This window comes from Pecten maximus, unplaced genomic scaffold (assembly GCF_902652985.1).
Source record: "Pecten maximus unplaced genomic scaffold, xPecMax1.1, whole genome shotgun sequence".
Taxonomy (NCBI): domain Eukaryota; kingdom Metazoa; phylum Mollusca; class Bivalvia; order Pectinida; family Pectinidae; genus Pecten; species Pecten maximus.
In genome coordinates, this window is record NW_022982951.1 from 18328 (window position 1) to 32856 (window position 14529).

At 37.2% G+C, this 14529-nt stretch overlaps 1 protein-coding gene across 1 annotated transcript; it reads left to right on the forward strand.

Annotated features, from left to right (window-relative positions):
* Positions 1–3298: 3298 nt before the first annotated feature.
* LOC117321181 (cytochrome P450 4F4-like) lies at positions 3299–13664 on the forward strand (the record flags this gene model as incomplete). Its single annotated transcript, XM_033875647.1, has 6 exons — positions 3299–3415; positions 6387–6578; positions 6838–7039; positions 12813–12940; positions 13247–13362; positions 13602–13664. Coding segments are annotated over exons 2-6 (671 nt in total), but the record flags the coding sequence as incomplete, so codon positions are not given.
* Between the last annotated feature and the right edge of the window lie 865 nt (positions 13665–14529).

Consider the following 14529-nt stretch of genomic DNA (forward strand, 5'->3'; position numbering starts at 1 on the left):
TCAGTTTCGGAAATAGATGGAAGACCCGTGTGCGAGATCAGGTACATAAGGCGGATGCTAAGTCCTTTTAAACTTACAATTGTGAAGTACAGCTATGGCAGGGACAGACACTTTCACCTTAGCCCTAACCCCAACCGAGTTTGTCCATTTTGCAAAAACCGATTTTCTTGTTAACTTTAGAGTGCTCGTCGATATAAACTAGCCAAATGAGACCAGTCCTTGGATACACGGCCCTATATAGCCAAGGAATAGTAGGACCTAAAAAGTCATCAAGTTTGGTTAAAGCTGAACATATACTTTTGAGCAATAGAACTAAACGCAAAACGTTGTGATACATTCTGACATAAACTAAATAGACACCATAATATCGGTTGCGACTTCGTCCCAGGCGAGAAAAATAGATTTATTTCTATAGGATCGAATCATTATTTCCAAACAATGTATCGTTATTTCTAATACTACAATATTACATTCGCTAGCAATTTTCTCTATTGTATCCAGCGTTTTGCCCACCTCCATAAAATCATGTACTATACATTATTTACTCACCTGTACAAGTTGATATAATGAAACATTATACACATGTAAGGTATGGTGAACGAGGTCATGTCCTTGGACCTACTACGCTATATAGTTCTGTTCTGTTTAATCAAGGGTTTAAGTTATAACCATCTGTTTTTGGTTGTGATGTAGATGAAAATTATTTCACCTACATTAATCACCATTATTAGGTTGACTGAATCTGCACTCATTCTATTTGACCATTATGTAGTGATTCGACAACTGGTCACTTATCATACAACAAACTAGTATAATCTTCAGTTCTAATCAAAGTTCATTATTTAGATCGTTACGATCAAGACTGTTTTATACCATATGGACCCTGGATTGACAAAGGTGAGTTTTGTTATGCAGTAATAATTACCGCTCATTAACATCAAAACTATACATCATAGTATGATATATGATATGTATAAACACGTATACTGTATCTGCAAATGACCAACTAGTGTGATATATGATTATGTGACCGCATGGTCACCACAACTATTATCTTGGATAAGATACCACTTCACTTAACTGGAATATTTTTTAAGATAATTTTAATTTTCTTATCGTGCATTCTTGAATGGAAACAGATACTGTACATGTTATTTTCAGGAATTTAGTGATGTTGAACAAGGTGATTTTCGTATATTTCTCGAATTGACCTACATGTAATTGTAAGTATTATACTTTAATAAATTCATTTTGTTTTACACTCTAAATGATTATTTTCATGAGTATCTTTCCAAAGCAGTACCTATAACGAATTTGCGGAATACCACTGTTATCCATACAACACTCGCATGGTCATGTGCACTCATTCAATGTGATCGTCCGATAGCCCTTGATTATAGACTCTATTTAAAAAGAAAACCGACAATTGATTTGTTTCCACTAATGATAAATGAAATACTATATAGATCATTCATATTAAACATACTCCAAATAGATAAAGTAGACACATATTGTTTAAAAATACAGCTGCTTACATAAAAATCATATTCCAGATACCGATAGTGACCGGCTAGTTGTAAATGTTATATACAGCCACATATCCAGCCTTTCTGTCCTTTGGTTCTAGATAAAGCGTATGAGCGGGTGTACTTCAACACATGTAACATTTGTACAGGTCAAACCAATGTCATCTCACTACTGAGATAAGATGGTCACCTACCTAAGACCCTAGGTATAACACCCGGCTATAAATATTCCCTCTTGTTTGATTGATCTCTGACATTCTCATATAACTAGTGACAAACCACAGAAAGATACTTGGTAAACAGTACACGGCCATTTAATGTATTCGTGTGGCACGAATTCAATTACTTAGATAGACTAAAACCGTTCTTAACTTCATTTGCAGCACAGTTATCTAATATGTGTCGTCCCCAAGATTACCAATTAGCTTGAAAAATTGGGTCAGTAAAACATAAGCTTCATATATCTACCTTTGCAAAAGACTTCAAAGAGCCTAGTGGAAATAACTCCTCCGGTGCTCATTTGTTGTCTTAGTGATTTGGGAAACTCTATATCAACTGGTCAACCAACAAATACTACAGCAACATATCGTATCGATGAGAGGCCATTAACACAACTTCACACAAGGAAAGACTTCTTGTATAAGGAGGTCCGTCAACTTGTGAAAGCTATGTTTGAAGCGGCCTAAAAGAGAACTAAAACCCTAAATGTTGTATTGAATTCCAAGCTCTATATTTTAATCTGATCCGGTTGAGGAAGTAGCGATTTTGGCATACTCAGATAGGAGCTGGAACTCATCAATGATGCATGTCAATAGTCGTATGCGTATCATCAACTGGTAAGTTGCCATGCACTGGTTTCGCCTAAGGTTCACTGGAATTGCCGCACGGACGTCTGCCCCTTCTTTTCTGAAACCCGTATTCCGACTCGGAGTCTGAAGAGGACGCTTCAGAACCAGAACTTCCCTGAGCAAGGCAATCTTGTGATTTAAAAGCAGGGATGCCTGCTCGAAAATCAATGAAAATTTCCATAGAAAAGGTGTTAAATGGAGTCTGCCTGGGCATACCTGATGAAATGGTCATCACTGACGATTCCTAGGACGAAATAGTTATAATGGAGTATAATTCATATGAACTTGATAGTTCCCTAAGGGACTCTGTCTCAATTTCTTCTTTTAAACGTAAACTAAAAACAACTATTGATATAACTGTATCATTAATTTAGTATCTAAATATGGAACATCTTTTTGCCAGATCAAACCGGAATATCTTCAGAAGAAGACTTATATAGGCTTAGCCTGTTGTCTCATTCTTTTGTCAATACTGTATTTTATATGTGAATTGTTAATTAAATATTTTGAAATGAAATCCATATCGGCTCTACTTTCTGCAATTTGGTTTGAAAGGCCCTAATACCTTGTGTTGTACAATCCTCTGCATCCGGCTTGACTAGTTTGTTTTTTTTTTTTTTTTCTTAAGCCGTGTCAACATTTCCCAAATCAGTCAAGGCTGTTTCGGCTAACCAAAGTTTTATCTCCTTACCCCGATGACTAGCATAATCAATAACACCTTTTTAGGGCAAGCGAGTGACAACTGTTTGAGTACCTGATTATCAAGGGAAGTGGTTTTATACATAACACTCTATTGTACAACCAAACCTCTACGGAATGTCTGGACATGTGGGTCTTATTTTGTATTGTTTCCCCTCTGTTCAGTTAAGTTCTAAAACTATAACAATGTCGACATATTTTGTTTGCTATTTCTTCCAGACTGCTTTACCAAGTGTTATTGCAACGTCACTGGTCACAGTACAATCTGAGTCACTATCCACTAACGGAGCTACGGTGCTTGCTGAAATGCAGTCTTGAATAAGGCGATATGTGCGAGAGACAGTGAGCATACCAGTTTTCCTTCCTATCTCGTTTTCTTGTAGTAATATTATATTTGGCCAACGAAGCAACCTACTGCTTTTGCTCAGTCGTGTGCTGGATAATTATTTTCACGAAGTCGCAATGCACGACAGGTATAACAATCAATGTCACTGTCTGTATTATCCTGCTTCTGAAATAAAATTACACTAATACCACAAACACTGGCATCAGTGTAGAGAACAAAACTGAGGGAAATGTTCTGCATAAGCCAAACTGGCAATCACTTTCCCTTATCAGTAGCAAAGGCATGCTGCTGAAAGTCTCTCTAAACCCACTCAGCGCCCGAAGCCCAGCAACTAACGAGCTTTACTGGACAGCTTGCAACTGAATGCAACTACCTTTATAGTATCAGCTTCAATTCCGTCACTCATGGAGTACATAAGTTTTTAGTCGTACTCAGCAAGTCTTTCAAATACACACTCTAAATATGATTATGTCAGCACCCATTACCAAACATAGACCTCACACCTCTGATGATTCGTGGATTTGGTTACTGATACAGGGTAATGTTAGTCTTCTCTGTACTTCTGATAATTTGTAGGATTTTGTTGCATATGCATGGTATATGTGAGTCATCTCAACACCTCTGATGAAAGTGGATTATGTTAGATACATCGTACATCCAACCCTGCTCAAACGACCACCTATATATAAGCGTATTGATACATAATGGCACCGCATATAATGAACACCTGCACGACACAACCAACGGCTGGTCGGTCACCAGAATAGATTTAAAACAACCGGTGTTTGATATTTATCACTGGAGTTGCTTCCCTTTGACAATGGCTTATTTTTTTTATCTTCGGGACTAGCTCGGGTTTTTCCACTGTAGTTAATGATCATTGTGGCAGCCATTAAGAATCCGAACCAGGTTTTTTTTTTTTAAACATGAGCTACGTCAAACCTTCGAGGAAAATATATTACAGGCAGCTCAATGGAAGTTCAATAATTTCTTTTCTTAATTATCCTAAGTATCATTATTTATGTTTTATCGTGATAGCATTGCCAAGAAGAATTTTTGAAGCACTCGCTCACACAAGAATATAACGAATACTGCCTGAAGAACGGGATCTATATGGCGATAAGCAAATAAATAACTGAATTACTTTACGTGTTTGCCGCTATAGACAGGTTTGACTGTATGATAGCAGTTATAAGATACAACCAATATGATTATTAAGAGTGACGTTTCGATGACTACACTGTCACCTTCCTCACAATAATGGTCAATGTGAAGCGTATTGTCTTATGTAGTGTTAGAGATGTTAAATTGATTAGATATACTCTGAAGGATGCTAGAACGCTTATAGTTGGTCATTATAGTCTGATGAAGGTGACAGTGTAGTCATCGAAACGTCACTCTTAAAGATCATATTGGTTGTGCCATATGATTTCTATCATATTTAATTTACCAATCAGAAGAAAATGTTCTGTAAGTTTTGACTGTATATATCTTCAAATATCTAATGATTGAATAATGGTGTGATTACTGGCTCGTCAACTTCGTAAACAGTGTTTTGCATAACTTTTCAAAACGATCAATTATAAAAAAAATACACTGATGCTTATTTTATGAGTACAGAAGAAAAAGTTTGAAGGAAGACCTTACATTTTTAAGTAAATAAGAGAAATAAATTATTTTTCTTGCTCAAAAATGAATTTAAATGTCTACCTCAAGTTTGATTAGATCTAACTACCACAGTTTATATAGCCGTTCCCTTAGCTCGATCTTTACATTATAACATGTTATTATATTGTCGATCTATACATTATAACATGGTGGTATATTGTGGATCTAAACATTATAACATGGTAGTATATTGTCGTTCTATACATTATAACATGGTAGTATATTGTGGATCTATACATTATAACATGGTAGTATATTGTGGATCTATACATTATAACATGGTAGTATATTATCGATATATACATTATAACATGGTAGTATATTATCGATCTATACATTATAACATGGTAGAATATTTTCTATTTTTACAATAAAGCATGGTAGTATATTGTGTATGTTTACATAATTTCACGATAGAATATTGTCGATCTATACATTATAACATGGTAGTTATATTGTCGTTCTATACATTATAACATGGTAGTTATATTGTAGATCTATACATTATAGCATGGTAGTATGTTGTTTTAATTCTAGCTAAATAAATATTATTGGTTACAGTTTGCTTCATAGATCAAACGATTAAAGATACGCAGCAGATTTTACCCTATCTGGTGATAACAGGTGACCTATACCACAGACTCATGTTTATACAATAAGATATTAGAATTCCACAATAGATGAGTCAATCTCATAGGGATGATATATGTTGGTCCTGTGACAGTACAGATTCGTAGTTCATTCACTAAGATAGTACCAAACCTTCGAAAGTGGACAAAACAATCAATGTAAACATGTTAATGATATCGACATTTCAAATAGACTTTTTTCTTTATTTTAAGAAACAAACGTATAGACTGTATTGGAAACCTACACTGTATTCGCAATCCTTATCAAATCATAGCTATATTGCAGGATAGGGCAACACTCATACCATTCAAGTACATGTATATGTATTGCATGAATACACATTTAATGAGGTCAATTGAACTGAAACTGTTAATACCAATCTGGTAACATATCAGTAATAACATTGGGCAAGACAACACAGCCATTATTACCTGTAGCTTTACAGACACAGGTAACCGTAATTATTATAGATTTGTTTACGTTGAAAGGACATTGAACATTAATGAAAATAGGTTCATTATTGGTGCATTGTCAACGTTCACATTTTGCTTTTAATAGATGTGGCATTGACGTAAACTATCATGAATAATATTTCTAATCTAATCTATGACGTGTTCGTCAGGTACGATTTCATCAGGTGAAATTGATTAATATCGTCTATATATGTAGCATTTCAGTGTCGATACCTGGTACTCTACAATGGATCTCTACCTCGCTGCTATTGGTACACTGCTGGTGGCAGTATGTATATGGAAAATCATTGGGATTGTGAGCAGATACAAAGTATTCATTAAATTATATTCGGAAAAGAAAATCCAACCGGCTGGGAAATTCCATCCAATATGGGGTCATCTCCATCTGGTATGTGACTTTCCTATGGTATTACTATTATTTAGTATTATATATATGTATTTATTGTACTATGGTTAAACATTATAAATATGTCTATATTAAAGAACGCGCAAAACTTAATGGGATTCATTTGATATTTAAGCACCGAAAAATGCATCTCTTTTCTTGAAGTGTACGCAATCTTTAAAAAAAAACTATTATTGGCCTCGATGCAAATAGGACAATGCAGTATGATTATAAATAATTCTTAGATATAATACATTTTTAGATTTCAGATTTCGACGACTTTATGGAAATCGGTTTCAAGTTAATACATGAAACGAGAACTCGAATAATCTCCTTCTGGATCATGTTTTTCTTTCCACTCATTTTTGTTTGCCACCCGGAAACAGCAAAAACCTTGCTGAAGTCTTCTGAGCCGAAATCCAAACGCGTCGGTGGAGCATACTACCCTCTTATGGACTGGCTAGGTACGTGTGTTATCCTCTAAAGGACTGGGTAGATACGTGTGTTATCATCTGATTGACTGGGTAGATACGTGTGTTATCCTCTAATGGACTGACTAGGTACGTGTGTTATCCTCTAAAGGACTGGCTAGGTACGTGTGTTATCATCTGATTGACTGGGAAGATACGTGTGTTATCCTCTAATGGACTGACTAGGTACGTGTGTAATCCTCTAAAGGACTGGCTAGGTACGTGTGTTATCATCTGATTGACTGGGTAGATTCGTGTGTTATCCTCTAATGGACTGACTAGGTACGTGTGTTATCCTCTAAAGGACTGAATAGGTAGGTGTGTTATCCTCTAAAGGACTGGCTAGGTACGTGTGTTATCATCTGATTGACTGGGTAGATACGTGTGTTATCCTCTAATGGACTGAGTAGATGCGTTTGTTATCCTCTAATGGACTGGCTAGGTACATGTGTTATCCTCTAAAGGACTGGCTAGGTACGTGTGTTATCCTCTAATGGACTGGCTAGGTACGTGTGTTATCCTCTATTCTACCATGTTTGCTATGTAACGCCAGTTTTGATTGGTTAAAAACCATGTATTATTTTCCAATAACCCACGCTCGTGCCAATAATACACGCTCGTGAGTCACGGCTGTTACAATTTTAAATATCTAATATTCTCCCGTTTCATAAAAGGTTACTATAGCCGAGTAGGCTAATGGGTTAGTCTCTCAATATATTTTTATCACGACGCGAGTTCGAATCCTACGGAGGCCCCCACTTTTTTTTCTTTTTTTTATCCTTTTTTTTTAATTTTCAAAATCAATGCCATATGATAGATGCTCTTGATCGTAGTACTGTATTGCCTGTATATTTCATAAACAAATAATGAAATACCCAAGAAATAAATTACAAGGTTTTCCCGGGGTTTCTTTGCTGTTTTTCTATTAGAAATAGGTCGATCTCAGAATTAAAACAGTACATGGTAGAATAGAAATAATCAACTTTGACTCGTGTATTGTTGCAGGATATATAACTCGGACTCGGATATTTTGCAATTTTAATTAATAACTCAGGCCTGCGGCCTTCGTTATTAATTTAATTGCAAAATATCCTCGTCCTCGTTGTATATCCTGCAATAATACACGAATCATCGTTAATTATTTCTTAAATGGACTGGCTAGGTACGTGTGTTATCCTCTAATTGACTGGATAGATACGTGTTTTATCCTCTAATTGACAGGGTAGATACGTGTGTTATCCTCTAATTGACTGGCTAGGTACGTGTGTTATCCTCTAATTGACTGGGTAGATACGTGTGTTATCCTCTAATTAACTGGGTAGGTACGTGTGTTATCCTCTAATTGACTAGCTAGGTACGTGTGTTATCCTCTAATTGACTGGGTAGATACGTGTGTTATCCTCTAATTGACTAGCTAGGTACGTGTGTTATCCTCTAATTGACTAGCTAGGTACGTGTGTTATCCTCTAATTGTCTGGGTAGATACGTGGGTTACCCTCTATTTGACTAGCTAGGTACGTGTGTTATCCTCTAATTGTCTGGGTAGATACGTGTGTTATCCTCTAAAGGACTGGGTAGATACGTGTGTTATCCTCTAATTGACTGGGTAGATATGTGTGTTATCCTCTAAAGGACTGGATAGGTACGTGTGTTATCATCTAATTGACTGGGTATATACGTGTGTTATCCTCTAATTGACTGGGTAGATACGTGTGTTATCCTCTAATTGACTGGGTAGATACGTGTGTTATCCTCTAATTGAATGGATAGATACGTGTGTTATCCTCTAAAGGACTAGCTAGGTACGTGTGTTATCCTCTAATTTACTGGGTAGGTACGTGTGTTATCCTCTAATTGACTGGGTAGATACGTTTGTTATCCTCTAATTGACTGGGTAGATACGTGTGTTATCTGTTATCCTCTAATTGACTAGCTAGGTACGTGTGTTATCCTCTAATTGACTGGGTAGATTCGTGTATTATCCTCTAATTGACTGGCTAGGTACGTGTGTTATCATCTAATTGACTAGGTAGATACGTGTGTTATCCTCTAAAGGACTGGCTAGGTACGTGTGTTATCCTCTAAAGGACTGGCTTGGTACGTGTGTTATCCTCTAATTGACTGGGTAGATTCGTGTATTATCCTCTAATTGACTGGCTAGGTACGTGTGTTATCATCTAATTGACTGGGTAGATACGTGTGTTATCCTCTAAAGGGCTGGCTAGATACGTGTGTTATCCTCTAAAGGACTGGCTAGGTACGTGTGTTATCCTCTAAAGGACTGGCTAGGTACGTGTGTTATCCTCTAATTGATTGGGTAGGTACGTGTGCTATCCTCTAATTGACTGACTAGGTACGTGTGTTATCCTCTAAAGGACTGGGTAGATGCGTTTGTTATCCTCTAAAGGACTGGCTAGGTACGTGTGTTATCATCTAATTGACTGGCTAGGTACGTGTGCTATCCTCTAATTGACTGACTAGGTACGTGTGTTATCCTCTAAAGGACTGGGTAGATGCGTTTGTTATCCTCTAAAGGACTGGCTAGGTACGTGTGTTATCATCTAATTGACTGGCTAGATACGTGTGCTATCATCTAATTGACTGGCTAGGTACGTGTGCTATCCTCTAATTGACTGGCTAGATACGTGTGTTATCCTCTAATTGACTGGGTAGATACGTGTGTTATCCTCTAATTGACTGGGTAGATACGTGTGTTATCCTCTAATTGATTAGCTAGGTACGTGTGTTATCCTCTAATTGACTGGCTAGGTACGTGTGTTATCCTCTAAAGGACTGGCTAGGTACGTGTGTTATCCTCTAATTGACTGGGTAGATACGTGTGTTATCCTCTAATTGACTGGGTAGATACGTGTGTTATCCTCTAATTGACTAGCTAGGTACGTTTGTTATCCTCTAATTGACTGGCTAGGTACGTGTGTTATCCTCTAATTGACTGGGTAGATACCTGTGTTATCTGTTATCCTCTAATTGACTGGCTAGGTACGTGTGTTATCCTTTAAAGGACTGGCTAGGTACGTGTGTTATCCTCTAATTGACTGGGTAGATACGTGTGTTATCCTCTAATTGACTGGGTAGATTCGTGTGTTATCCTCTACTTGACTGGCTAGGTACGTGTGTTATCCTCTAATTGACTGGCTAGATGCGTTTGTTATCCTCTAATTGACTGGGTAGATACGCGTGTTATCCTCTAATTGACTGGGTAGGTACGTGTGTTATCCTCTAATTGACTAGCTAGGTACGTGTGTTATCATCTAATTGACTGGGTAGATACGTGTGTTATCCTCTAATTGACTGGGTAGATACGCGTGTTATCCTCTAATTGACTGGGTCGATACGCGTGTTATCCTCTAATTGACTGGGTAGATATGTGTGTTATCCTCTAATTGACTGGGTAGATACGTGTGTTATCCTCTAATTGACTGACTAGGTACGTGTGTTATCCTCTAATTGACTGGGTAGATACGTGTGTTATCCTCTAATTGACTAGCTAGGTACGTGTGTTATCCTCTAATTGACTGGCTAGATACGTGTGTTATCCTCTAATTGACTAGCTAGGTACGTGTGTTATCCTCTAATTGACTAGCTAGGTACGTGTGTTATCCTCTAATTGTCTGGGTAGATACGTGTGTTATCCTCTATTTGACTAGCTAGGTACGTGTGTTATCCTCTAATTGTCTGGGTAGATACGTGTGTTATCCTCTAAAGGACTGGGTAGATACGTGTGTTATCCTCTAATTGACTGGGTAGATATGTGTGTTATCCTCTAAAGGACTGGATAGGTACGTGTGTTATCATCTAATTGACTGGGTATATACGTGTGTTATCCTCTAATTGACTGGGTAGATACGTGTGTTATCCTCTAATTGACTGGGTAGATACGTGTGTTATCCTCTAATTGAATGGGTAGATACGTGTGTTATCCTCTAAAGGACTAGCTAGGTACGTGTGTTATCCTCTAATTTACTGGGTAGGTACGTGTGTTATCCTTTAATTGACTGGGTAGATACGTTTGTTATCCTCTAATTGACTGGGTAGATACGTGTGTTATCTGTTATCCTCTAATTGACTAGCTAGGTACGTGTGTTATCCTCTAATTGACTGGGTAGATTCGTGTATTATCCTCTAATTGACTGGCTAGGTACGTGTGTTATCATCTAATTGACTGGGTAGATACGTGTGTTATCCTCTAAAGGACTGGCTAGGTACGTGTGTTATCCTCTAAAGGACTGGCTAGGTACGTGTGTTATCCTCTAATTGATTGGGTAGGTACGTGTGCTATCCTCTAATTGACTGACTAGGTACGTGTGTTATCCTCTAAAGGACTGGGTAGATACGTGTGTTATCATCTAATTGACTGGCTAGGTACGTGTGCTATCATCTAATTGACTGGCTAGGTACGTGTGCTATCCTCTAATTGACTGGCTAGATACGTGTGTTATCCTCTAATTGACTGGGTAGATACGTGTGTTATCCTCTAATTGACTGGGTAGATACGTGTGTTATCCTCTAATAGATTAGCTAGGTACGTGTGTTATCCTCTAATTGACTGGCTAGGTACGTGTGTTATCCTCTAAAGGACTGGCTAGGTACGTGTGTTATCCTCTAATTGACTGGGTAGATACGTGTGTTATCCTCTAATTGACTGGGTAGATACGTGTGTTATCCTCTAATTGACTAGCTAGGTACGTTTGTTATCCTCTAATTGACTGGCTAGGTACGTGTGTTATCCTCTAATTGACTGGGTAGATACCTGTGTTATCTGTTATCCTCTAATTGACTAGCTAGGTACGTGTGTTATCCTCTAATTGACTGGCTAGGTACGTGTGTTATCCTCTAATTGACTGGGTAGATTCGTGTGTTATCCTCTAATTGACTGGCTAGGTACGTGTGTTATCCTCTAATTGACTGGCTAGGTACGTGTGTTATCCTCTAATTGACTGGGTAGATACGCGTGTTATCCTCTAATTGACTGGGTAGATACGCGTGTTATCCTCTAATTGACTGGGTAGGTACGTGTGTTATCCTCTAATTGACTAGCTAGGTACGTGTGTTATCATCTAATTGACTGGGTAGATACGTGTGTTATCCTCTAATTGACTGGGTAGATACGCGTGTTATCCTCTAATTGACTGGGTCGATACGTGTGTTATCATCTAATTGACTGGGTAGATACGTGTGTTATCCTCTAATTGACTGACTAGGTACGTGTGTTATCCTCTAATTGACTGGGTAGATACGTGTGTTATCCTCTAATTGACTGGCTAGGTACGTGTGTTATCCTCTAATTGACTGGCTAGGTACGTGTGTTATCATCTAATTGACTGGGTAGATACGTGTGTTATCATCTAATTGACTGGGTAGATTCGCGTGTTATCCTCTAATTGACTGGGTAGATTCGTGTGTGAATTATCCTCTAAATGACTGGATAGGTACGTGTGCTTTAGTAATAGTTGAATCACCTACTTTACTACCCATATTAGTTACTAAGCCAATGTACATTCTGGACATTCCGGTTTGATATATTCTGTTAACAAGCATGTCTTTTGAAAATTCTTCAAATTCTAATTATTTGATTTATATATCTATAGTATAAGGTCATAGCGGTAATTGTGTATACTTACTTGTTATAGATAAAAATATTGACATCAACGTAAAAAAAAAACTATGTGGGATATGGACATGGCTGGAGAAAGGGGAGTTAAATCATTTACATCTTTTAATGTATGTTTTGGTGTTATATCACCAGGTGATGGGCTACTGATCAGTGACGGTAAGAAGTGGGAGAGGAACAGACGACTGTTGACACCTGCCTTTCACTTTGATGTACTCAAGCCTTATGTTGGTATCTATAACAAAGTCTTCGAAATCTTCCTGGTGAGTTGTGACCTTGAGGACTTGGGAAATACGTGTAACAGAAATCATATTGATCGATATTTGAAATTCCTTTTGTAAATGTGTCTAAACTCCGTACAACAGCAATACATGATACAAATATTGTTGATATGTTTAATATTGTACTGAAAAATATATAACGTGGTTTACACTCCCTACTGAATAAATATATTAAATAATAAATAGCGATATATTTGACTACTACAAACATCATTACGGAAACTGAAAATAAATAAATAAAATGTATATGTCTACGATTATTTAGATGCATTTTATTCAATTCTGAAGGACAAATTAGAGAACGCGACATCTGGTGGGAAAAGTGTGGAGATATATGAACCGGTAGGTCTCGATACCATGTTGCGCTGTTCTGTATCTTACGACGGGAGAGTACAGGAACAAGGGTAGGTAACTCTGCATAAAATTGTCATGCTTTTGTAAAATAAAAAAGTGGGAGAGGAGGGGGGAGGGGTATAATAAAGCAAACGCATTTTATAGATCATTTGCTCTAATGATTAACACAACCACGACACATGTTTACTAAATCGAGCCAGGATTATTTCAAACACTGAAAAATTACGCTCCCTTAAAAAACATAACACATGAATTCTCATAAATGTATTGACTTAACCTTTGTCTACAGTTCAAATCATCATTACGTAGACGCTGTACGGAGACTTACTCACATATCACAAGAGAGACTACTGTAAGTATTATCATATAAGTACACGATAAAATAATGTATGATTTATTCTGGTAGAAAACATCGTGTGTCATTAGACCCGAAGATTTGTCACAGTCTACGTGTATATGGACCTTCCTTAGTGTGTCTAGCACATTTCCAGACGTTTTAGGGGCTACATCAAATATTTAACTTAGCCTCACAAAAGGTCCGAAAATGTGCCCTTCGCACTAAGAGAAGTCCATATACAAGTGGACTGTAACACATTGTCGGGTTCCTGTGATATAATATATAAGTTGTACTGGTCGAAACAAATACTTCTATCAGATGATAATGTATGATTTACATTGAAGATCAAATAATCTGAAAGAATATTGATATTTTACGTTGATAAGCCTTAACAGGAAAAGGCTGATTATAAGATATTTAGCTACACTCTTTAGCAAGCTACATGTTCAACAATGAAACGTAACCTTATCCACATCACGAAATACTGATCAGTTCTTCTATGTGAAGTATTTTATTATAATTATTTTATTGAAAATGTCATACAAATGCAGAAAACTTAACTCTTTACTATTGACATAAACAATAGCCAATGATGTAGGGATGTATCAGAACGTGTGTTCTATAATCTGTGTCTGTAGATGTAGGGATGTATCAGAACGTGTGTTCTATAATCTGTGTCTGTAGATGTAGGGATGTATCAGAACGTGTGTTCTATAATCTGTGTCTGTAGATGTAGGGATGTATCAGAACGTGTGTTCTATAATCTGTGTCTGTAGATGTAGGGATGTATCAGAACGTGTGTTCTATAATCTGTGTCTGTAGATGTAGGGATGTATCAGAACGTGTGTTCTATAATCTGTGTCTGTAGATGTAGGGATGT